Here is a 27,356-nt window from a genome sequence, read left to right as displayed (position 1 = left end):
TGTAATTTGACTTTATTAAAGATAAAGAAAATACTGGTATGTCAAGCCAGTGTGAATTTAAAGCTAAAGAATATTTTTTCATTCTTCATCCTCACTAATATACCAGACTATCATTTAATATAATCTATTAAGAGTTCTCTCCTTAATAAAATGATGTCTGTCATTGTATGACACTGGAGAATATTTTTACATAGACACTGGGGAATGTTGAAATAAAAAATGTTTGTCTAGAGGTCACGATGGTCTAAATAGGCAGAAAATAATTTCCTCTCAGACATTTGTTATTTTGGTTAACCCCACACCTCTTTTGCTGTACATTAATGCAGCTTATAGAACACCCACAGTAATATTCTATCTATAAATAAAAGTAATTTCCTTGTCTTATGAATATCCTGAAAGCAGACATATAATTCAGCCATGCAAAAATTGTATACTTCCTTTTATTAGTAATTATCTATCCCCAAATAGGCTAATAATTGTCTCTCACACATGACACTTTTTCATAAGGTGACTGTTTTTCACTGCAAGAAATATCTGCTTTCCACACTGGTGAAAAATATTTATGTATTCCCCAAGCACTGCCTTGCATAAAATGGAAATTGGTTTCATTTCCCATTTATATTAAGAGTAATCTCCAAAGTGTTTTGCTAGTTCACTATGCTTCATTTTCTCTGTGAATAGTTCATCAAATACTCGCTTCTGCTTTGAAGTGAAGTAGTTTATCCAATCACCCACTGCCCCTGAAAAAAATCAGAAAGAAATCAGACAAGAACCAATTTAAATGTATAGTATGTACAAAAGGAAGCTGTCAGATTTATAAGAAAATGTGAATAATTTTATCTCTTGCTGCTAAGATGGTGGGGAACTATTGTTCACTTGCTTATCTGTTGTTTCTAATTTCTTCAGTAATTGCATATTAATTTGTATAGCTTGAAAAGTTATTTCTTGGAAAGGAAAATAAAAATATATAAATACCCTAGGTTTTACTGTAGCAGGCAAAGAAGGATTTCACCTAAATTTAATACAAACAGAAAGCAAAGTAGATACAATGTTGCTTCATTTATTTTTCTACCTCCTCTGCAGTCCTAACAGGGCTGATAACATACTATAGGGGTGGTTCACTGGTCTCATTTTAGGAAATTTTCTTTTACAAAATTGGTTACAGAGAGTTAAAAACACAAATACCAAGTTACTTGTATGACACCCTTACTTTCAATATAAGGTGTCCTGAAATCGAAATAAGACATACAGGTCACATGGTCTTTCGGCCTCTCCTGATTGTTGGAGTCACCCTTAAAGCCTTGGCCACTGCATCAACCCCATAAGACTGCCCTTCTCACCTCCATCACACACACTACACCAAACCTCAATCCTTGACCTGGTGGATCACGGTCCTTTGTCACTTTGGCCCCAGGCTTCATCCCTGGGGTCTAGTCTAGGTGCCCTGGAGCTCAAAATACATCATTGTATCCCTTCATTACAGACTGTCTTGGGCTTCCCAGGTGGTGCTATTGGTAAAGAACCTGCCTGCCAATGCAGTGAGATAAGAGACATGGGTTTGATCCCTGGGTTGGGAAGATCCCCTGGAGGAGGGCATGGCAACCTACTCCAGTATTCTTGCCTGGAGAATCCCATGGATGGAGGAGCCTGGCAGGCTACAGTCCATAAGGCCGCACAGAGTCAAACACAACTGAAGCGACTTAGCATGCATGTACATTGACTGTCTTATATACATTGACTGTCTTATATTATTCTCTATAATCTTTTCTCTCCAACTAGTTTATACACTCTGTCAAGTTAGGGACAGTAATGCATTGTTAGTACTGAGTCAGGTGCTGACCACATGGTGGGTGTTCAAAACCCATGGCTTGACTGAATGTCAGACAATGTCACCTACAGCAAAGAAACAGGTAACAACCTAAGAAATTTTGGGTGTTGTTGATTCCTGGTTCAGAAGATTGAGTTTATTTGGCAAAACCAATACAATATTGTAAAGTTTAAAAATAAAATAAAATTTTAAAAAAAAGGAAAAGAAAAATAAAATAATGCAAAAAAAAAAAAAAGTAAAGTGGAACTCTTCTGTTTGAGGGAGAAGAAAAAGGAAAGAGAGTCATATCAGAGATAGGAGATCCCAGAGTCAGGAAATGGTATTGCTTCTGAAATACATCATCAGTTGGGGCACAAAGTCAACTTCATAAGATCAAGGTGCCTGGCCCTTAGGAGAGCAGTGTTAATGCTATCAATTTACGTAATATTCTTTCATCCTTCTTGGCTCTCCTTTCTGGCTTCTTATATTAATTCACCTGAACCATTATTGTCTTTCTTTTTACATTTGACCTGACTTCTGTGTGCTTGGTTTCTGATTTATTCTTTTACTCTTTCTTCTACTTTTTTAAATAAAAAATATTTAAAGAATAATATATAGGTTTCAGAAAATACATACCTATAAGCAAAAGAAGATAAAAATCAAGAAAATACACCCAACTCACATGGCTGATAAATTGGTTAGCATGCATTCTTCTAGATGCTTTTCTTTGCAAACATATATAAGCGTATAAACTGCATTTAAAATCATACAATTATAACCTACTTTTCTCATTCTACTTTGACCATCTTCCAGTATTACTATTTGTACACCTACAATGAAAGTTATCCTGAGTAGAATAATACCATCTGGGTTCCAATCTTGACTCTGCCAACTACTAGTGGTGTGATATTGGATAAGTTATTCAGATGCCTGGTGTCTCAATAAAATCACATGAACAGCATCCTAAAATCTGTTGCCAAGTTTTAGATAAATCAAATAACGTTCCTGGCATAGAATAAGTGCTCAGTAAACAGTGGCTATTCTTCATCTAGCATTTCTAGTTTTGGTGACTCCATCATAAACATGAATGTAACTTAATAGATTTAAATTATATATTAAGTGCCATTTAAGTGCATCCAAGGTTTTCATTGTTATAAGCAATATTGCAACATGCATCCTGTCCATATATATTTCTATCCTCCTGTGATATTCCCCCTAAGTTTTAGTTTGTATGGGCCTTTGGACTTCTGACACTTATATGAACTATGCTGTACCCTTCCTTATCACCTTATCGCTGTGGCCACCATAGTAATTTTCTAGAATATCAGCTCCATTTCTGACTTCAAAGACAACTGCAGACACAAATTCCCCTCTGAAAAGTAAGGAATGGCTCTGTTCACCATGGAGTCTGAATCAATAACTTCAGTCATTTGGTTGAAATGATTATTTTTAAAGGATGGATTCCCTACTCACTCCCGCTCCATCCAGCCATTCAAGAAATGAAGTGAGTGGTCTCTATTGACCCATCCTTGTGTATAATTCCTCATATAATCCTAATTTACTAATTGGCCCTGAGGAGGACTAGTCTCAGAGAGGCTGTGTCCACTGTTACCTATTTATATATATATATATATATATATATATAAAATAAGGAAACGACTTTTAGGGAGAATTTAAAGGTGTTAGAATTACTGTTGCTAGTTAGAGGTATGTTGATATGGTTTCACCTGCTGATATTTGCTAGGGTCACTAGTTGGCAAGTCAGAGATTAACTCATTGGAGTAAAATTTCTCAAGGTTGCAGGATAAGCCATGTCTTATGATTAGCAATATTTATACTGAGTATTGCTAATCAGATCTCAAAGGGCAAAGATAAAAGACGTCAACAGAAGTACTGGACTAAGGATCAGAACTTCCTCATTTTTCAGCATTCTCTACCATGGACCCTCCGAGTGCCTTCCTGTTTCTCTCTACTCTTTTCTTCATGCATCCCTTTCTATGTTCTGTCTTCCCTTTATCATCTCTTCCTCTCCTTCTAACGCTTCTCCCCACCCTGCTTTGATATCTTTCCAATACTGTCCTCCATTCTTCTGCTTCTTAAGAGTGGTCTTTCGCTTCTGCTCCTCTTGTTTAATCTCTTATCTCTTTAACCTCCACCTCAATGTCGTTTTCATCTCCACTGCTATAGAAACTGCATTCTCAGAATTCACAAATGCTAAACAAACGGTCATGTTTGACCCTGGTTTTTCTTTCTACTAATTCTGGCAGATCTCTTTTCTTGGCTTGTCTTGGGCTGTTGATGTCAGGGTTCTTAGGATTTCCCACATCTACCCTTTCTTCACTAGTTCCTCCCACTCACCCTGAACAATTTTACCTAATTCCACAGTCTGGTGATGGCTCCTAAACTGACTTCTCAGCTGAGCAGCACCCATCAGTGGCTCACTGCCACTATCCAAATTGTGACCCTCGATGTTTCTTACCTGCACTATTACAACAACCTCTTAATTGCACTTTCTGCTTCTGCTTTCACTCTATTCTAATCAATTTCAACTCTGGTTCTATTAATTTTCTAGCAAACAGGTCTGACTACGTCAGGTCCATTCTTAAAACAGCAAACAGACCTCACGGTGTCCATCAGAGATTTTACTCTCTGGCCATAATATTTCTCTCTCTCATTCTGCTTTATGTATCATATATCACTTTAGAGTCCTTTGGACAGCAAGGAGGTCAAACCAGTCAATCTTAAAGGAAATCTACCCTGAACTTTCATTGGAAGGACTGATGCTGAAGCTGAAGCTCCAATACTTTTGCCACCTGATGCAAAGAGCCAACTCATTGGAAAAGACCCTGTTGCTGGGAAAGATTGAGGCAGGAGGAGAGGGGATGACAGAGGAAGAGATGGTTGGATGGCATCACTGACTCAATGGACATAAGTTGAGCAAACTCTGGGAGCAGATGGACAAGGGAGTCTGGGTGCACAGGATCACAAAGAGTGGGACACCACTGAGCAACTGAACAACCACCACCACTTTAGCACATGGCACTACCTGATCCTTCTAGGAGATACCATCCAATTCCATCGTGGTTCTGAGGTTTTCTTCTTGCTGTTGGCTCTTGATGGAATGTATTTCCTCCTGGCATTTTCCTAGTAAAATCTTGCATATGCTATCAGTTTCAGATCTGATCTCTTCACCTAGCGTGCTAGGCAAACACGCTCTCCTTTATCCATATAGATTCACATTTGCTCATATTTTACTAGTATAGTTGTCATTACCTTATATTACTATCTAGATTATGATCTACTGAATGACAGGTCTGTATTTTATTCAATTTTTGAAACCTATTCAATTAATAAACCTGATAGTTTATTAATAAATATTAGGTAAAAATTTTAGAAAATAGTTTATTAATAAATATTTGGTAAACATTCAAAAATAGTTTATTAGCAAATATTGGTAAATAAATATTCCTTTCTCCTAGCCCTCATTCTTGAAACTCTAAGGAAATTTTTAAATGAATGACCCAAGAGGACAAAAGTAACCTGTAAAGTTAAAACAATATCTGGTCTATCAACACATGAGTTGGCCAACATCCTGGAATGTGAAGTCAAGTGGGCCTTAGAAAGCATCACTACAAACAAAGCTAGTGGAGGTGATAGAATTCCAGTTGAACTATTTCAAATCCTAAAAGATGATGCTGTGAAAGTGCTGCACTCCATATGCCAGCAAATTTGGAAAACTCAGCAGTGGCCACAGGACTGGAAAAGGTCAGTTTTCATTCCAATCCCAAAGAAAGGCAATGCCAAAGAATGCTCAAAGTACCACACAATTGCATTCATCTCACACACTAATAAAGTAATGCTCAAAATTCTCCAAGCCAGGCTTCAGCAATACGTGAACTGTGAACTTCCAGATGTTCAAGCTGGTTTTAGAAAAGGCAGAGGAACCAGAGATCAAATTGCCAACGTCCACTGGATCACGGAAAAAAGCAAGAGAGTTCCAGAAGAACATCTATTTCTGTTTTTTTTTTTTTTTTTAGACATTAGGACTGACTTTATTCATCATAAAATTAAATAATTAGATGGGTCATTGTTGAAGTATTTTTTTGAGAAACATAAAAACAAATGCCAACCTTCCCATATTTCACACAATTGTGGCCTTTGTAATAGCAGCAGTGCAATCTACCACAGGAAATCTTTTCCTGAAAATTTCATCCAAAAAAAATATGGTTTTTCCATCAGTATAGATTTTATATAATTTCAGTGGACAAAGCTGGAATTGCTTGAAATATTGCTCCTCTTACAAGTAATTTAAAATATTAATAGTATTTACCATTTCTTCTTTTCAATACAGTGACTGATGTTAGCTTTGGGCTATTATTTTTATTCATTAATTTTTTTTTAATTTATTTTTCTTTATAATATAAAACATCAGTGTCTCTTTTGCTGTCTCGTATACAGGGTTATCGTTACCATCTTTCTAAATTCCATATATATGCGTTAGTATACTATATTGGTGTTTTTCCTTCTGGCTTACTTCACTCTGTATAATAGGCTCCAGTTTCATCCACCTCATTAGAACTGATTCAAATGTATTCTTTTTAATGGCTGAGTAATACTCCATTGTGTATATGTACCACAGCTTTCTTATCCATTCATCTGCTGATGGACATCTAGGTTGCTTCCATGTCCTGGCTATTATAAACAGTGCTGCGATGAACATTGGGGTACACGTAAAGCCTTTGACTGTGTGGATCACAATAAACTGTGGAAAATTCTTCAAGAGATGGGAATACCAGACCACCTGACCTGCCTCTTAAGAAACCTGTATGTAGGTCAGGAAGCAACAGTCAGAACTGGACATGGAACAACAGACTGGTTCCAAATAGGAAAAGGAGTACACACACCAAGGCTATATATTGTCACCCTGCTTATTTAACTTATATGCACAGTACATCATGAGAAATGCTGGGCTGGAAGAAGCACAAGCTGGAATCAAGATTTCCGGGAGAAATATCAATAACCTCAGATATGCAGATGACACCACCCTTATGGCAGAAGGTGAGGAGGAACTAAAAAGCCTCTTGATGACAGTTAAAGAGGAGAGTGAGAAAGTTGGCTTAAAGCTCAACATTCAGAAAACTAAGATCATGGCATGTGGTCCCATCACTTCATGGGAAATGGATGGGGAAACATTGGAAACAGTGTCAGACTTTATTTTTTTGGCTCCCAAATCACTCCAGATGGTGACTGCAACCATGAAATTAAAAGATGCTTACTCCTTGGAAGGAAAGTTATGACCAACCTAGACAGCATATTAAAAAGCAGAGACATTACTTTGCCAACAAAGGTCTGTCTAGTCAAGGATATGGTTTTTCCAGTGGTCATGTATGGATGTGAGAGTTGGACTATAAAGAAGCCTGAGCAATGTAGAATTGATGCTTTTGAACTGTGGTGTTGGAGAAGACTCTTGAGAGTCCCTTGGACTGCAAGGAGATCCAACCTGTCCATTCTAAAGGAGATCAGTCCTGGGTGTTCATTGGAAGGACTGATGCTAAAACTGAAACTCCAATAGTTTGGCCACCTCATGAGAAGAGTTGACTCATTGGAAAAGACTCTGATGGTCGAGGGATTGAGGGTAGGAGGAGAAGGGGACGACAGAGGATGAGATGGTTGGATGGCATCACCGACTCGATGGACAAGAGTTTGGGTGAACTCCGGGAGTTGGTGATGGACAGGGAGCCCTGGCGTGCTGCAGTTCATGGGGTCACAAAGAGTCGGACACGGCTGAGGGATTGAACTGAACTAAACTGAACTGAACTGATAGGCTTGGTGGTAAAAGAATTTGCCTGCAGTTCAGGAGACCCAGTTTCAATCTCTGGGTCAGGATAATCCCCTGGAGAAGGAAATGGCAACCCACTCAGTAGTCGTGCCAGGGAAATCCCATGGACAGAGGAGCCTGGTGGGCTACAGTTCATGGGGTTGCAAAGAGTCAGATACGACTTTAGTGACTAAGCAACATACGCAGTTGAGGCAAAGAACAAATAAATGTGTGTGTTTTAGTAAGAAATCTGAGTACATAGATGCAAAGAATTTTGTTTTTGTAAGTTATGAAAAATATGAAAAATGTTAAAACATTTTCCTCCCAGATCTGGATTAAAATACACAAGGATTTCAAAATAATTCTATATCCAGGTGTACCCAAACTGTTTCTAAGTAAAATGTTAGGAATTTGTGGAGGTTTATTTCCTTCTCTCTGTGTTTCTGGCTTCCCAGGTGGCTCAGTGGTAAAGAATCTACCTACCAATGCAGGATACATAAGAGATGAGGGTTCGACCCCTGGGTCAAGAAGATCCCCTGGAGCAGAAAATGGCAACCCACTCCAGAATTCTTGATGCAAAATTCCATGGACAAAGGAGCGTAGTGGGCTCCAGTCCATGGGGTCAACAAGAATCAGACACGACTGAGCACATGTGCCCTCTGTGCTTCCAGGCAGAGGAATATCCCCAGATAACGATCCCAGCTTTTCTCTCCACCTCTTCCTTACTTCTGCAGGGCAAGTTGATTGATTGGTGAGGTTGGAAAAATGCCCTGGTCACATCCATCAGCTCTTTTTACTCTCCTAGAGAAATCATGTGTCAGGTACTGCTCTGTACCACACTCTGAGTGTCCTGTGCCAGCAGGGGTCAGGACTACATTGGAGTGGCTATGACTAAGTGAGCGTGTTTGTAAAATTCAGGATCCATTATGAGCAGTCACACTAGGCAGACCTGAAGCACATTCTTCAAGTTACTTTATCACTTCCATCTGTTTGACACCTCCATCTATCTCTCAGTTGGTTCCTAACTGGGCCTGGGAATCTCAACATCTGGAAAGAATGTAACTCAAGAATTTTACTTGATAAACCTTTACTGAGGGATAGCAAGGCACAATCTGCTGTGCAAGGTATGGGGTGAACAAAGGTGAAATGAGACATTAAAATGTAACTACTTCCAAATATAAATCCAGGCAAAGCATCTCATCTCTGACTTACCTTTCCTAAATACCAGGTTCCTGTTAGAAGTGAGGGCGCAGATGGTGTGATTTGGATCACAGTTTTCTTTGGCTGTGTTATTTTTCATTTCAGTGAATGATGTTTTCCAAACAATCTGATTAATCTCACTGTCAGTCATGTTTAAACCGAGGAAAGTAGCTATTTTCTTTATGTTTTTAGAAGGATCCTGAGCAAACAGCAAATAAATAAATATACACAAAGCATAACTCATCAAAATATCAAATTCATTCTTTGAAATCTGAAAATGGGGTTCATTGATTGATTTCCTGTTTTAATTTTACTTAAATTTTCATTGTTGAAATGGCAGAAAAGGCTTACTTTCTTCATCTCTTCATAGGATATAATTAAAATGTTCTTAACATTTTTGTGTTCTTCCCAGCTTGAAACATGATCAAACCAGGATCCATATACAACTAGAAGAAAAGTAAGTTGTTGTGTTAATATTAAATAACACATTTAATAAAAAGCTTTCATTACACATTATAACTTTGCATCCCTGGGTTCTTCCCACCTCGGTGAAGTAGTCAATATAAGGTACACACATACTAGACTCTGGAGTGAAAGAGTTTCCTTCAGAGAGCTCAGTTTCACCATTTCAACTATTAATAAATACACTATTGTGAAATGAAGCTGGGTGGTCACCTCTTTTAATTAGGCTGTGGTTTTTTTTCTTATTTCTAGTAAATATTCTTTTTTTAAAATTTTATTTTATTTTTAAACTTTACATAATTGTATTAGTTTTGCCAAATATCAAAATGAATTTGCCACAGGTATCATCAGAAGTGACAGCAGAACTAGAAAGATACATTTTTTCCCAAGAATTGTGTTCTGATACTTTGGATCTTGGGAGAAATAGGGGAAAAAATGAGAATTTATCATTTTCTTCCTGTAAAGTGACATGTGTTTCATAACGATAAATTCTTAATGCAAAAACTTTACAAACTTCCTCCGAAAATTCTATTCACAGTTCAAGGCTGAAAAATACAGTCTTAGGGATTTGTCTGTAATTGATATCCCTCTTTATTGTTTTGTTAAATTGACAGCCTTAAAAATCTCTAAGGCTTGAAAGTAAAATATTATCACGCAAAATAACCTCTAAGTGATGATGACTGAAAACAAACAGTGAGCAACTTCTCACCACAGAAAAGTTGACTAGCTTGACAATCTAAAGCATAAAATATAGTCATTTAAAATACTACATATGGGACTTCCCTGGTGGTTCAGTAGTTAGGAATATGCCTTGCAATGCAGGGAGCAGGCGTTTGATCACTGGTTGGGGAACGAAGATTCCACATGCCTTGGAGCAATGAAGCCTGCACACCACTCCTACTGAACCCACACTCCACAAGTAGAGAGTTTGGGTGGGGCAATGTAAGATCCTGCACGATGACACAACAAAGATTCCATGTGCCTCAGCTAAACCTGATGCAGCCAAATAAATTAATAAATATTAAAAATAAGTGACTATGTGCTCAGTCATGTTTGAATCTTTGTAACCCCATGGACTGTAGCCCACCAGGCTCCTGCTGTCCATGGACTATTTCAGGCAAGAATACTGGAGTGGATTGCCACTTCTTACTCTAGGGGATCTTCCTGACCCAGGGATAGAACCCACATCTCTTGCGTCTCCTGCATTGGCAAGAAGATTCTTTACTACTAGCGCCACCAAATGAATATTTTAAAATAAATAAGTAGACAAAATACTACATATACATATTTCCATGCCTCTGATGAGATAAAATTCAGTTTTTATGACAAGACAAAAATTTTAACATACACTGCTTTCTCTGTCCATTCGGCTCTCCTCCCTTCCCTTTAGAATATATTGTGCATCTCCATTCAGCTGGCCTCCTTAAGGTGGTAACATTCCTTCTTAAACATATAAAGGGTCACAACTCCTTAGGAAACAATTTTCCCCCTTAATCTTGTAAGGGGTTATGATGGCTCATAACCCACCACTCACTTTGTACCTGTAGATCTGGATCGTGTCAACTGTCAATAACACCTAATTTGACACATAATCCTTGGTTTCAAAACTGTGCTTTGACCTCTAAGGGGCAAAATAGTCATCAGAGCTTTCTGAAATAACTGTCTCATGAGTGATAATCTTCAGGCTGGCTTGAATGAAAATTTCCACTTCTTAGATTGACTGTTGATCAACATTTCATCAATATGCATGGTGTAACTGGCAGGACACCAGAAAGTACCTGGAATCTACCTGAACCTGTACTTGATACCAGTGTGGACACACTGAGCCCCTCTGGCTTCTTGGTACAACTCAGATGTTCTGGTGCATTCTCCTGCTATCCAGATCTCATTGCTTTTAAGTGATAATCCTAAAAATGTTATTGGAGTTGTTTTTTACTTCACTGAGACTTGGAATCTTAAGGCATACCAGTGCATTTTGGGGGAAGGGACCACAGAGGGCTTTGAGCAGGGAGCTCAAAGGAAAATGTAGGTGGCTGGGTTTTTGTTACATTTGACTTAAATTGAAAAAAATAAAAACAAACAAGGTGGTGATGTATGTTTTAAACAAACCATTTGCTAGTAAAATGAGAGACAGAATTATTCAGCTCCAAAGAGCAAGGGAACCCCACTACAACCATTAAGTAAATATTACTCTTCCAGGGACACATGACAAAAAGATGGGTCATCTTGTAGATGGTGATTTTAGACTATTGAGGAGAAAACTGAGACACATATGAAAGTTGAACTGACCCACTTTGGAGAGCTAGACTCAGAAGCAGCATGCATCCAATCCATCACACTGTCCTCAGAAAATTGATCAGATCATATATCATAAATAAATTAGGGTGTCAAGCTGATAGCAGGAAATTGTGCCTCAAAGGCCAAATAGGTCCCAAATGGACACCCACCTGTGGGGATACCAGCTGAATATATGTATGCTTGCAAGTGTTCATTTAATTGTGAATTAAAAGAAAACCTGCCCTGAAATGATCAAGATGGGGCTCTTTTTGTCATTCCAAAACTGAGTTTTGTGGGCACGACTAGGAAAAGCCTGTAGAACATCAGTTTTTACCATGTCAGTCAGTCTTCTGGATCCCTGCCTGCAAGGTTTACTTTCTCTTTTCTAAAAATTAAGTTAGCAGGGGGAAATGTAGAGTTAGGGCTAATTTCTTGGATCCTCTGAATTTTAAAGACTTAGAGAGCTCCTATCATGTCCTTTGAATTGTAAAGACTTACTTTAAAGTTTGGAAGATCCCCTAGAGGACAGCATGACAATCCACTCCTGTATTCTTGCCTGGATAATCCCATAGTCTAGGATAATCCCCTGGACAGAGGAGCCTGGCAGTACATGGGCTTGCAAAAAGTCAGATATGACTGAAGCAGCTTAGCACAGAGAGCTCCCATCCTAAAATATCGCACCTATTTTAATTGGTATGCAGAAGTCCCCAAAGGATTCACAATTCCAAAATAGCTTCAATTTGAGATTCTTTATAAAGAGTTCTAGCAGAGTCACCTTAAAAGGACTTGTATGAGCAATTACACTTATGTAAATAATCAGGCCAAGTTTATTAAAATAGACTTATTTTGCAAATAATTTAGTCTTAATTTGGCTATGTTTGGTAGAAATGAGGGTAATTACTTTAGTAGAGAGAAAAAATATCATGTTTAATGGGCCATTAATTTCTACTGTTGTTGTCATTAGGTTTTTTGTATTTACTACCTAAGATTTACTTCTCAGATGGCTCCTTCTTGCTATATTACCATAAAGATTGTTTCTGAAACTTACTATCACAGTAATCCATTTTAGGATGAAGAACAGATGCCCCATGACCTGTAACTGGGACATTATGCATACTGGAAAAGTCAGGTAAAGGAACATTGATAGTCATAATGGAAGGGACCCAATCAGCCCTCCTCTCCTGAAAGAACTGCAGATCCTATTTCTGACACCTGCAAGCATGCTGGCATTAAAGCATTGATCAGCTTTCCAATGGTATGACCATTTGGCTGTGATACTCTTTCTTTCACTTGGAAGGGAAGATATCATTAATCACATAGAGGCTTTAATGAAATTTACTCAGCAAGCTCTGAATGATAGTAATCAAGCCATTAGCTTGCTCAGTTTGGAAGTTTCCATGATGAGAAAAGTGGCCCTACAGGATTGAATGGTCCTGGATATTCTAACTCCTTCTCAGAGAGAAATGTGCTATAATACTGAATATTGGGTTTTTATAACCTGATGAGTCTTCTAATGTAACTTGTCTTATGACACCTGAAGAATCACTTTTCCCGTATAAAAGATCCTTTTCCTGATCTAAGGAAAATACTAGGAAAATGGTATGGTCTAGGAGGGTTTTGGCTTCAGTCTTTACTAATGACATTGTTACTCCTATTGGCAATTTTGACTACTGTTTGTGTAACTTATAAAGTTATCATCAACTCCTATGAAGTTAATAATATCTAAACAACTTGTAACTGTTTTTCATATCTACAGCTTTTTAAAAAGTAATGAACATACACATGGATGCACACGCAAGGCAAAAATTGGCATTCAGTACTATGGACAACTGGGAATTGACTATTACCCTTTGCCATTTATCTTACAAGTACAACCTCCTAAAAGGAAAAACAGAATCAGGCTATTAAGATTTGATATCAAGGGACACAGTGGACTCAGGCTAGGTAAGCAACTACCCTGGCATCAAGGGACCAAATATTTGATCACCTAATGCTTTCTATCAAAAAATTAATGGTCAAGACTCACAGACTCAGAGAATGAACTTATGGTTATCAAGGGGAAGGGATAGTTAGGGAACTTGAGATGGTCCTGTATACACTGCTATGTTTAAAATGGATAACCAGCAAGGACCTACCATATAATACATGGAACTCTGGTCTATGTTATGTGGCAGCCCGGATAGGAGGGGATTTGGGGCAGAATGGATACATGTATATGTATGGCTGAATCCTCTCGCGGTTCACTTCAAACTATCATAACATTGATTGGCTATATTACAAAATTTAGCAATACAAAGTTTAAAAGTTCAAAGAAAAGAAAAAGGTACATGTTCAGAGAATAGCCATGAAAAAATAATGATCAAAAGCAGGACATTGGTGAAATAAAGCTCATGTTTTATGGTAAGACAAGAAAACTTTAAACATCAAAGTTTGCCTGTTTGGGCTTTCTCTCTCCCATTTAGAGGATATTGTGCCTCTGTATTAACCAGACATCCTTAGGAGACAATGTTTCTTCTTAATCTTGTACGAAATCATAATGATTCAAGACTCACTTTGTACATGTACATCTGGACCATGTAAACTTTCTATTACACATCATTTGACATATGATCCCTTGTCTCAGTATATAACTGTGCTTTGACCTCGAGCAAGTGGAACGAGGAAGTCCTCAGAGCTTTCTGAAAGTCTGTCTCCTCGGTTTTAATCCTTGGGTTGACTTAAGTAAAATTTTTCATTTTTTCATAGGTAGAGTATTGATTAATTTTGTCAACATCTCCTTATCATCCAAAGATTTAATACTAGCTCAGTCTTGGCTTCCCCAATGGCTCAGTAGGTAAAGAATCTACCTGCAATGCAGGATACACAGGAGATGTGGGTTTGATCCCTGGGTTGGGAAGATTCCCTGGAGGAGGAAATGGCAATCCGTTTCAGTATTCTTCCCTGAAAAATCCCATGGACAGAGGATCCTAGTGGGCTATATAGTCCATGGGGTCACAGAGAGTCAGACATGACTGAATGACTAAGCACGCACAATGCCTCAATCCTAAAAGAGCTATATTACTAACAATTTCCTGAAGATTTGCTGACTGCTAATTCATTTAATCGGAGAAGGCAATGGCACCCCACTCCAGTACTCTTGCCTGGAAAATCCCATGGATGGAGGAGCCTGGTAGGCTGCAGTCCATGGGGTCACTAAGAGTCAGACATGACTGAGTGACTTCACTTTCACTTTTCACTTTCATGCATTGGAGAAGGAAATGGCAACCCACTCCAGTGTTCTTGCCTGGAGAATCCCAGGGATGGGGGAGCCTGGTGGCTGCCATCTACCGGGTCACACAGAGTCAGACACGACTGAAGTGACTTAGCAGCAATTCATTTAATCAACATTTATTAAGCTACTAGTGTCTGCCAGACATTGTGATATACATTTAGAACATTAAATCTCTGATTAAATTGAAGTACAACAAACTCTAAGCTAACTGCAATTTTTCATAGCTTCAGCTCATGAGGAAGCAAAGGGGAAAAAAATACACTATAATCTATTTTTAAAACAAGAATTTCCAAGACTACAGTGGTATCATTAGAGTATCAGCCCAATTTTCTACTCCATGGACCCTGAAGACTGTGTAATAATAATGGTGCTAAGAAGAGCTTCCCTGATAAAATCTTCAGTTATTAGCAATCTCATTGCTATTTCAGTGACTTACATAATACTTTATCTTACATAATACTTTATCTTAGAATTACCCAAATTACCATATCAGTGATAATAGTTTATCTTCTAAGAATGGCCAACCTTTTCCTAGGCACAAAACACATGTAGGAGGAAGATCGATTTTTCTCTCAAACTTAGGAAGTCCCTGGAATCTTAAATTATGCTTACAGATTCAATCTGCCTCACCCCCTCTCTCCAGCAGCTACAGCGCAGCCCTGGTGATTAATGTCACCTCCTAGAGTTGCTAGGGCTTCCCAGGTGGTTCACAGGTAAACAATCTGCCTGCCAATGCAGGAGACATGGATTCAATCCCTGGGTCAGTAAGATCCCATGGAGAAGGAAATGGCAACCCACTCCAGTATTCTTGCCTGGGGAACGCCATGGACAGAGGAGCCTGGCAGGCTTCAGTCCAGGGGGTCGCAAAAGTCAGACACAACTTAGTGACTAAACAACAACAGAGTTGTTGAGGCTATGAAAGCTCCCAATACCGTCAGGAGAGCCTATACTTCTATTACCAAGAAGCTGAGAAGGGACACAGACCCAGCATCATAACCCAGTGATTAGGTGTAATTGACCTTGTCCATTATGGTTTTTCTGTAGGAAGCATATTCCAACATGCCCCAAATAGATTTAAGAATCAACTTTGCATAATGGCCTGATCATAATTTGAGAGCCAGCTATTCTACTATTGACTAATTAATTCATTCTCTACCTTGTTCCAAAAGGATGTAAGCCAGCCAAAAGAATCTAAAGAAATTGGCTGCCTGTGGCATTGTTACTAGTATAGGAAATTACAGTTTTAGTTTATATTTTAATCAGAATCTTCATTGTCTAGGTCATTAGTAGACCTCTGGCTTTAAAGAAAATACAGTTTCCAAAACACATTTGAAATCTTCCTTAATGGGAAATGTTTTTCTGCACATTCTTCAAGTAATATAGAATTATTCTATCTTTTCCTGGCCTTAATATATGCCAGGATGGCCCTTCTGCTACCCAAAATTACTCTTCTAAAATGCTCCCGAATAGAAGTTGCTCTTTCTCAACCAATCCAAGTGTCTTCGGGTCTGGAGAGTGAGCCATAAACCTCACTGCTTCCTACCAACTTCTAGAACTTCTCTCTCCTAAAGAATCCAAGCTCCTTTGGAACTCATGGTTTTTAATATACTACTCTTTCCATCCTTGTCTCAGTCAGAAATCAACCTTCCAGTCTCTCTCCTACAGTTACTGAAGATTCTGATTTTAGAGCAAAACCTTAATGGGTAGCTTTTACAATCCCATACTCTGACCTTTTTTTTTTTCCCCTTCATTTTCTTGCTTTTATTTATCCCCTCAGCAATCGATTTGCCAATACCTCCAACTTTTTTGCCCCCTTACTGTTTATTTCAATCATCAAAAAACACCCAGTGTTTAAATGAAGCAATTCCTCTTCTTTTCTTGTCTCTTTGCTGTTGAGTTCTGCTGGAAAATTTACACAACTCTGTTTATAGCATTGCAAATTCATTTTTCCAGCCTTAAAGGCCCCAAGTTTGCCCAGCAAAACTATTTGTTCTGCATTAACACATTCTCTTATTCTTCACCTCAGCTATTTCAAACCTCCCACATTTCCTGCAAACCTTGTACCCCACTCTTATATCTTGTTATAATGAGGCTCTTGGTTACTAGTTTCTAGAAAGCACTCTGATGACAGATAACTGTGGAAAATGAAACTTGCCTAGATGAAGTAGCATAGGAAATATAAAGTTCTAATATAAAACTGGAGAAGGGGAAACTGTAGGGGAAAAAAGTAAAGTACTAATATTGCATTGAGATATTAATCTGTCGGGATATTGCCAGAACACAATGTATAGTTATTATGTAATTTGAAAACCTAAAGTGTATTTATAAACTGAAAGAGAAAATTTAATGATTAGACAAATGTGTAGTTATGTATATCTCCACTATCCTATCTGCTCATATCATGTGTATTTATATTTATGGTTTGGAGTTGGGTCCAGGGTATTTTGATGCCTCAGCTATAAATTAATCTTTCTAGGTAAATATCTACTTGTAACGTTTCCACCCTAATGTGAAACTATGTGAATCTTCGTGTGTTTAAATGTCTACGTCTAATAGAATAAGTGAATAGATGTCTACAACAAATTTTAGCTTCTAAATAATTCTACAAAGTAGATAATTTTAAAAATCCTATTCTATGTTAGGAGTCTGAACCTCAGAACAGCTAAGCTAGTTGTGCAAAGTTACATATGGAATAAAATACAGTCAGGATTGATCCCAGTTCTACTGTCTCCATAGCTTGTTTTTTCTACTACATCATGTCATTTGCAAGAGAAATAACCCTCTCCTCAAAAAGTGACTGAAGAACATCCCTGAAACACAGTCACATACATATAACCACTGCAGAATGATAGTGATGTCGCCAAATGAGCACTCATGTAATGGTGACAGACGTGGTGAACCGCAGTCTATAAAGTTGGAGATGAACATAGCTTTCTTTTCTTAAAGAAATGCAGACTCAAGATCTGTTTTTCAAAAATAATTTGCGTATTTAAACTCTGCTTATTCCAAAAATGGAATTGAGGCAGAATGAGGCATGCTAACCATCTTCAAATATTTAGAGGGCTATCAGGTGGAAGATGAATTAATGATCAGAGGGATAGTTTTTGTTTTTTTCTTTCTTTTTTCCAGATGAGTTACGACACAGTGGTCAGAGCAAAGAGTTTTGGATTTGACGCTTGACTTAAGTATCAGCTCTCCTCCTTATTATTTATGGATGTATGGGAAAGGTATTTGGCCTACCAAAGTCTTCATTCTCCTTACCTGTAAAGTGAGGGTAACACTCACTTTTCATGTTTTCTAGTGAGGACGAAATGAGATTGTGTTTGCAGAGTACCTAACCAAGTGTCTGTGTCACACGGTATGTGCACAATCTATATCACATGGGAAGATTTTTAAAAACATCTTAGCAATACCAATATTGAAGGTGTTGCTTTGGAGTACTAGTAAGGGGTATGAACTTGTCAAGGTTAAGAAATTCAAACTTAGCCTCTACAGTTTTGGGGGGTGTTGTAAATGGGGGTGTTGTAAAGGTGCTTCAAACATCAGGTGGGTGTTTAAACCAGGTGACCTTTACTATACCTGTCATTTCTGAAATTTGTGCCAATAGATAGGGAACAAAATATAAAGAGGAGTTGAAACAGTGTGAGCATAGATGTTCTTCCATAGCAATTATCACAAAACAAAATATTAAACCTTGTTGCTGGTGAGTTTTCTATGTCCTCATGTTAAGGTTACTCTTGCTGTGGCCTCTCTTAAACTAACAAGCAAAAGCTTGACAATTTGCAAGTAAAATAGTGAAATCAGTAATTAAGCCAAGTGAGAGATAAGATCCTCAGGGAATATACCATTTCTAAATTGTGTCTCTTCTGGATTCTTCATCTTCTTACTATATTATTTTTGTTTAATCAAAGCCTTGGGAATTTAAAAGAGTTTTTTTTTAAGTGCTCCAGACACCACTGAGTCAGGGAAAAAAGAATAAATCCAAGGGTCAGGCATGGTGGCAGGCCCAGCATGTGCTGTGCAGCTCAACAAGTAATGTATCACTGAGGTGTTTTCAGAATAAATTACTTTCTTCCAAGTGTCAAGACGTCAAATTCTTTCACATGTGTTATATCTGGGGGGTTGGGAGTATGTGTGGGTACTGTGTGACATGATTTATTTTCCATGCAGGTATATATAAGGCGTGTTTCAAGCTACCTGTCTAGGTTTCAGCTGTAAATCACTGTACTTCAATCAGTGAATAATTACTTCAGGGAACAGACTGAGGGTATATGAAAATAATGCTTGATCAGAATTAATTTCTGTTTCTGAAGACATGAAAACCAGCTAATAAGTTATCGCTAATATGTTCCACCCCTTGGTGATAAGAAAAACTATGAAGAAACAAAGTGAGAAAGAATTTGCATAGAAGAAGCAAAAGAATAATCTATTAAAAAATATTTCTGAAAGTAGGCTGCTAGGGTTCACTTGAACTTTTGGAAAATGTTTTCAACTTGAGTGAAGATATTCCCTGTGTATTATGAATAAAAATCACTGTTATACTTACCATCTCCTTTTAGGAACAGCTCAAAAAATTCATGCCAGGTTTCAATGCTAGGGAGATTAGGGTTATCCCTGTAGTAGTGGTAGAATGAAACAGCTATATCTTTTGGATTCCTAATGATGTAGATAATCTGTTAAAAAAAATCAATTTATTTTTGTATGGAAGTAGCCCCAAGACAAAACATTTCCTAAGAGAAAGTAGCAGCCACACTTACCTGTGCAAGTCACAACTTTTTGGTAGCTTCAGCTGATTATTAAATACAGACTTAGATACCTGAGTGTCTCAAAACTGAAGGTGCATAAAAATCATCAGGGGATCTTGTTAAAATGCAGATTCTCACTCAGAAGTTCCAGGATGAGGCCTGCATTGTGCATTTGTAGCAAGCTCCCAGGAGATGTTGATGCTGCTTGCCCACTGACCAGACTTTTTGAATTTATGTGCTAAAATTTGGTCCTATCTTTTCAGGGGTAGACTTGAGAAAGTCCTCCTCAGATGAAGGACAAGATTAATATTGTAATGTCGATGTATGACAAAATATGATTTACGTACAAGAAGATTTCTTACAAATTATCCATATTTATAGAAAGAATAATGTTCTGGAATTTCTTTTTCTACAATTTAATCAGCTAAAGAGTAAGGAGTCTGAGATACCTTGCCAATTTATACAAATACTGCAACTGCAATTTAATTTGATTCAATAAATATTTATTTAATACCTATTGTATGTCTGGGCTCAGCTGGTGAAGGATCCGCCTACAATGCGGGAGACTTGGGTTTGATTCCTGGGTTGGGAAGATCCCCTGGAGAAGGGAACGGCTACCCACTCCAGTATTCTGGCCTGGAGAATTCCATGGACTGTATAGTCCATAGGGTCACAAAGAGTTGGACATGACTGAGCAACTTTCACTATTGTATGTCAACTAGTGTGCAAAAACGTTCCAGAGCCAAGGAATAGAATAATGAGCAAGACAGAAATGATTCCCACCCTCTCAAAACTTGCAGTCAAGTGATGTGTGTGTGTGTATGTGTGTGTGGTGCACACACTAGGTCATGTCTGACTCTTTGTGACCCCATGGACTGTAGCCCGCCAGGCTCTTCTGTCCACAGAATTTTCCAAGCAAGAATACTGGGAGTGGGTTGCCATTTCCTCCTCTAGGGGATCTTCCTGACCCAGTCAAGTGAGGGAAACAGATAATTAAATCCACTTTTGACAGTGCAGTGTTATGAGGTTTACAATAGTGAAATACAGAGAACGATAGGAGCATATAAAAACCTCTGGAAGCCAATGTGAGAAGCCTGGCGGTAACAGGACTGTCCCAGTCAAGGTCACCATTGCATGAGTACCAGATATTCTAACTTGCTTTTTAATTGAATATCAGGAAGGACATATTTGACTTAGATAAGGAAGTGTTTACTGAGTCATTTTTTATACATAACTATCTTTCCCTACTGTGTTCATAGTCCAGATATTGTGACCCTCATTAACAGCACCTGCTCCTCTTTACTTGAAAGATACACAAAGACCACGACACGCAGGAATGAAGAGCCACCTTTACCCCCACAGTTATCTTCTCTTTGTCCCAAGAGATAATCATGGAAGAACACAACAACTCGGGCTTCCTCTAACTGCACAGGCTTCCTGGGCAGATTCATAGAACCTCAAGGCCCAGACACCACAGTTTAAAAATCCACCACTTTAGCAAGAAGGAATAAATGGCAGAATTTTAAGCCTTAGACATCCAGTTGGAGACTTTATGTTTTGATAAACAGAATAATTTTTTAGGGACTTTGAAGAACTCTTCCTTAAAGTTACAAGTCAGTATGATGTAGTGGGAGGGACAGTGCAACCCATTAACACATATTTTACCAAAAAAGGTTAAAAGAAGGTGTTCATGTACAATGAAGAATGTTAAATAGATAGTGTGGTGCATATACAAATACGAAATCACTATGTCATACATTTGAAACTAACATACTGTTATATGTCAATTACACTCAATAAACACACACACACATTATGAATGTCTCCTAAGAAATTATAAAAATTATTAGGGGGAGGTGAAGAAATATGAACTGAAGGTAGAATAGTACTCTGGAGAAAAAATTAAATATTAACTGAATATTTTTAAAATTAAATTTCCTTAAAAATTAAAAATTTATTTAAAAAATTAAATATTAACTAAATTTCATGTGACACAGTGGTAAAAAACTTGCCTGCCAATGCAGGAGACACAAGAGATGCAGGTTCAATCCTTGGTCCGACAAGATCTGTGGAGAAGGAAATGGCAACCCACTCCGGTATTCTTGCCTGGAGAATTCCATGGACAGATGAGCCCTGGTGGGCTACAATCCATGGGGTTGCAAAGAGTCAGATACAACTGAGCACATACACAGCATGAAATGGGCTGAAAATACAAATTTCATGTAAGAAAGTTTGGAAACATTCAAAAGGAGAGTCAAATGTTAGGAAGAAAATATAGGAGGCCAAGTAGGGTTGAGAGCTGATAGAGAACAATGGGAGGAGGAACTTACTATCTGTCCAGCACTACAGGGGTAGTTAAGGCTTGCCCATCCTCCAAGCTCTTGGGGCTCAGTCAACAGCAACAGAAGACAGGTCATTGCTTGGTATTCCAGGGACAACCGGACAGTCTCAGTCCCCATTAAAGGGTGGCAAAGAAAGGATCATACCTTCAGGCTGTAGTGTTACTGTGGTGGTTTTAAATACACTCAGCTATAATCCTGGAGAAGGGCATGGCAACCCACTCCAATATTCTTGCCTGGAGAATCCCATGGACAGAGGAGCTTGGCAGGCCACTGTCCATGGGGTGCAAACAGTCAGACACGTCTTAAGCGACTGAGCATGCACACACACACACACACACACCCCTTTTCTGAGTTTTGGCTTCTTTGCTTACAAAGGAAAAATAGCTACTCTTGTCACTGTTGTAACATTTATAAAGCACAACTTAATCTCTGGTGACATTTGTTATCAATGCTATTGCATGGAAAAGAAATGCAAAAAAGCAAAATGGCTGTCTGAGGAGGCCTTACAAATAGCTGTGAAAAGAAGAGAAGCAAAAAGCAAAGGAGAAAAGGAAAGATACACCCATCTGAATGCAGAGTTCCAAAGAATAGCAAGGAGAGATAAGAAAGCCTTCCTCAGAGATCAATGCAAAGAAATAGAGGAAAACAACAGAATGGGAAAGACTAGAGATCTCTTCAAGAAAATTAGAGATACCAAGGGAACATTTCATGCAAAGATGGGCTCAATAAAGGACAGAAATGGTAGGGACCTAACAGAAGCAGAAGATATTAAGAAGAGGTGGCAAGAATACAGAGAAGAACTGCACAAAAAGAAGATCTTCACGACTCAGATAATCACGATGGTGTGATCACTGACCTAGAGCCAGACATCCTGGAATGTGAAGTCAAATGGGCCTTAGGAAGCATCACTACAAACAAAGCTAGTGGAGGTGATGGAATTCCAGTTGAACTATTTCAAATCCTGAAAGATGATGCTGTGAAAGTGCTGCACTCAATATACCAGCAAATTTGGAAAATTCAGCAGTGGCCACAGGCCTGGCAAAGGCCAGCTTTCATTCCAATCCCAAAGAAAGGCAATGCCAAAGAATGCTCAAACTACCACACAATTGCACTCATCTCACACGCTAGTAAAGTAATGCTCAAAATTCTCCAAGCCAGGCTTCAGCAGTATGTGAACCATGAACTTCCAGATGTTCAAGCTGGTTTTAGAAAAGGCAGAGGAACCAGAGATCAAATTGCCAACATCTGCTGGATCCTGGAAAAAGCAAAAGAGTTCCAGAAAAACATCTATTTCTGCTTTATGGACTATGCCAAAGCCTTTGACTGTGTGGATCATAATAAACTGTGGCAGATTCTTCAAGAGATGGGAATACCAGACCACCTGACCTGCCTCTTAAAAAATCTATATTCGGGTCAGGAAGCAACAGTTAGAACTTGACATGGAAGAACAGCCTGGTTCCAAATAGAAAAAGGAGTACTTCAAGGCTGTATATTGTCACCCTGCTCATTTAACTTCTATGCAGAGTACATCATGAGAAACACTGGGCTGAAAGAAGCACAAGCTGGAATCAAGATTGCCGGGAGAAATATCAATAACCTCAGAAATGCAGATAACACCACCCTTATGGCAGAAAGAGAAGAGGAACTAAAAAGCCTCTTGATGAAAGTGAAAGAGGAGAGTGAAAAAGTTGGCTTAAAGCTCAACATTCAGAAAACGAAGATCATGGCATGTGGTCCCATCACTTCATGGGAAATAGATGGGGAAACAGTGGAAACAGTGTCAGACTTTATTTTTTTGGGCTCTAAAATCACTGCAGATGGTGACTGCAGCCATGAAATTAAAAGATGCTTACTCCTTGGAAGGAAAGTTATGACCAACCTGGATAGCATATTCAAAAGCAGAGATATTACTTTGCCAACAAAGGTCCATCTGGTCAAGGCTATGGTTTTTCCAGTGGTCATGTATGGATGTGAGAGTTGGACCGTGAAGAAAGGTGAGCACCAAAGAATTGATGCTTTTGAACTGTGATGTTGGAGAAGACTCTTGAGAGTTCCTTGGACTGCAAGGAGATCCAACCAGTCCATCCTAAAGGAGATCAGTCCTGGGTGTTCATTGGAAGGACTGATGCTGAAGCTGAAACTCCAATAGTTTGGCCACCTCATGTGAAGAGTTGACTCATTGGAAAAGACCCTGATGCTGGGAGGGATTGGGGGCAGGAGGAGAAGGGGACGACAGAGGATGAGATGGCTGGATGGCATCACCGACTCGATGGACATGAGTTTGAGTGAACTCCGGGAGTTGGTGATGGACAGGGAGGCCTGGTGTGCTGTGATTCATGGGGTCGCAAAGAGTCCGACACGACTGAGCGATTGAACTGAATTGAACTGAAGGGTTGTTAAGTGTACCAGACTCCTTTTCTGTCCAAATCTCTCTCTCTTAGGTAGTCTATTTGAAATGAAAATGTTCAGTTGAGTCAAATTGTAATCAGCTTAGTATACTTTCACATTTTCTGATAGATTTGCTTGGGATAAGCACAAACTCCATGGCATTTACCTCTCCTTGTGTTACTTTTACTTGAACTGAAGAGTAGATGGTATACATGGAGACACTGTAGTCATAGAGTTATAATCTTTGGAAGACCTGCTTTGATGTATGCACACTTGGCAGGTTTATTTATTTTTAAGAACATGACTGACATGGTTTAAAAGGCATCATTACTGGGATATTGTTTACACTGGACACATGTGTCTTGCCTTCGCTTTACCAATTTTATCCTCTTTTTTCCTTATCCTGCATTCTCCATGAAAACAAATTTTAATAAGAAGTACATAAAAATAGAAAGAAAACTTTTAAAATTAGAAGTAACTTTTAAAATCATAATGTGAGGACTTTAAAAATGGCTTGAAATAACTATTCTTCAGTGTTTTACATTACATTTTACTTTTTATTCTTTCCCATATAATCTTTTGCAAAAATGAGAGATAAAATAATTAAAATAATATTATTAAGGCAGTTTTTCTCTCTCTGGACATCAATATTTAAAGAAAATGACTCAAACGAGATTCAGAATAGAATAAGACATCATCTAGCATAATTACAGTTGACATACTAATGTCATACTGAGATTTTTATGAGCCAGATACTGTGGTAATACCTATACACTCATTTTCTTGTTTAATGTTCATCACACTACGTGAGATGCATACTATTATCCTTGCATTAAGTGAGGACACCCAAACTCAGAGAACATCAGCAGTTTTCAAAGGTCACACAGCTTGAAAGTAACACAGCAAGAATCCAAGTTCAGTTTTGTGTACCCCTGAGCCTCTGTCCTTAACCATTGAACTTACCTTGCATTGTTTCTGTTTAACATTTATTGGTAGCATGCTGTAGCTCAGATGTGTTGGAATAACTCTCCTCTCACAGTACGTTTTTAGTTCTTCGAATTTAGAAATGTCTCCCAATTCAATAGGAGGTGTTAGGGTAATTCTAGCATTGGGAATGTTCTCAATGACTTTTGCAATCCAGTGAGTGCCTTCATAAGAAAATAAAATGAAATGCATTTTTAATCAAATGATACTCAAAATGAATACAGAAAATGAACATGAGGTTATAAAAGCAATGACTACATTAGTTTTATTATAAATAGTTATCACCTCGACACACAGATAAACCTGTTGGAGCATTCGAGATGTTAGTTCCCTTTACAGGAAGAATCACATTTTAAAGATTGTGAAGAGTGATGAAAACTGTGTATGCTGTTTCCTCGGCCTGAAATACTCTTCTATGTTACCATTCACTTCTAGCATCTTCTCCAATTCACAAACACACATATCTTTTCATTCATGATTCCTGCTGGTGCTGCAAGTTCATGCGTCTTGCTCTTCTAAAAACTGCCTTCTGAGTCCCCAGTTCCTTCTTCTAATTGCTCACCCTCTCTGTCTCTCGGAAGCAGCACACATCAAAATGAAGTTGTATTCATGTCTATTTCCCCAGCTCCCTGCTGAATACAGACATGGAATTTTGTTTTTGTCTGCATGCAAGTACAGAGCAGTTGTGCAAACAAAGCATTTGAACAATGAACAAATGCTATATCCAAACATCAAGGAGATGCAAATTTACTACCATGAAGTCTGGAAGAGATACCACTTTATCTTACTGAAAGCAAATGAGGATATGCTCCAGTGGTGTAGACTATAGAGAACTGGAGCAGAGAAGTAAAAGTTTGGGTGGGGAGGATGTTTTGCTAATTTGAAAGCAATGTTCCAAATTGGTTTAAATGAGGCTTAGTTTCCATTTATCTTATAATTCCAGTTAGATACAAGATGAACAAACTTATAGTTGAATAAATATTTAAACAGTGCTCTAACATTATGTTTTAAATTTAAGACTACTTTAGATTATGATGTTAATAGTCTTAAATATGTATAACCGTCATATAAATGTAACTGTATAGTAATGATATTTGCATTATTTTAATTAAATATACTGATTTATTCTGATAAGCAGAGAGAATACACAGTTTTGTGCTGCTGAAGGGGACCTCCTGGCAGCTAATGGAAAATTTATAGGCAACAATAAGTCCAGGGACTTCCCTCGTGGTCCAGTGGTTAAGATTCCAGGCCCCCAATGTAAGGGGCCCAAATTCCATCTGGAGATCTAGCATCTGGGAACTAGATCCCTCATGCTACAACTAAAAATATCCCCCATGCAGCAACTAAGATCCAGTGCAGCCAAATACATATTTAAAAAATATGTCTAGTGGAAGCCTTATATATAGTTGTTTGTATATGGTATAAATTAGCCACTTGTTCTTATCAGCCCATAAGAAAACAATAATTTCTTTACAGATCAATCATTAAGTACAAATTGAACAAAAACTATTTATTTATCACTATGCCTGGCTTAAAGTATGAAGAGAAATTTATAATGTTACAGATATTATGCTTAATATATATTAATATCTGTATGTCTTTGTGAATAAAGTCAAAACAAAAGTGTACTAAAGCTGTAATTTCTCCAGTCGAATTTTCTCAAAGCACATTTTTTGACTTTCTAATATCAAATTTTTTCATGAAAATGAGCATTTAAGATACTTTAATTTCCAGCGGAAAAATTCTGAAAAGTAAATGTTTAAAAAAACTTATTACATGCATTATCATTCTCGTATATCTACATTTTAAAGATACATTGAAATAAACTTTACCAGATTTTGGATAGGAAACCAGGAACACATCATCCTCTCTTGCCTCAAAAGAATCCAGGGAATTTAGAAGTTCTTCTGAAGACATGGTAGAAAAGATGACTCCCTTGAACTTATGAAGAACACTTGACTGGCTCTTGGATGACATCTTTCGTCAAATCAACTGAAAAGTATTTACTAAACACTAGCTTTACACAAGGCACGGAGCAAGTGTGGTCCTTGATTTTAAT

General features: G+C 38.1%; 1 protein-coding gene across 1 annotated transcript; it reads right to left on the bottom strand.

Moving 5' to 3' along the window:
- On the bottom strand, positions 1–27,356 carry LOC133248018 (sulfotransferase 6B1-like). The gene is made up of 6 exons (XM_061417658.1): positions 27,130–27,356; positions 25,274–25,458; positions 19,382–19,508; positions 9,177–9,271; positions 8,838–9,024; positions 1–740 (listed from the first exon to the last, which is right to left on the bottom strand). Exons 1-6 carry the CDS (start codon positions 27,272–27,274, stop codon positions 622–624), a joined length of 858 nt encoding a protein of 285 aa, XP_061273642.1. The 5' UTR covers positions 27,275–27,356; the 3' UTR covers positions 1–621.

This window comes from Bos javanicus, chromosome 5 (assembly GCF_032452875.1).
Source record: "Bos javanicus breed banteng chromosome 5, ARS-OSU_banteng_1.0, whole genome shotgun sequence".
NCBI lineage: Eukaryota > Metazoa > Chordata > Mammalia > Artiodactyla > Bovidae > Bos > Bos javanicus.
This window is presented reverse-complemented; position numbering and strand designations above follow the sequence as displayed.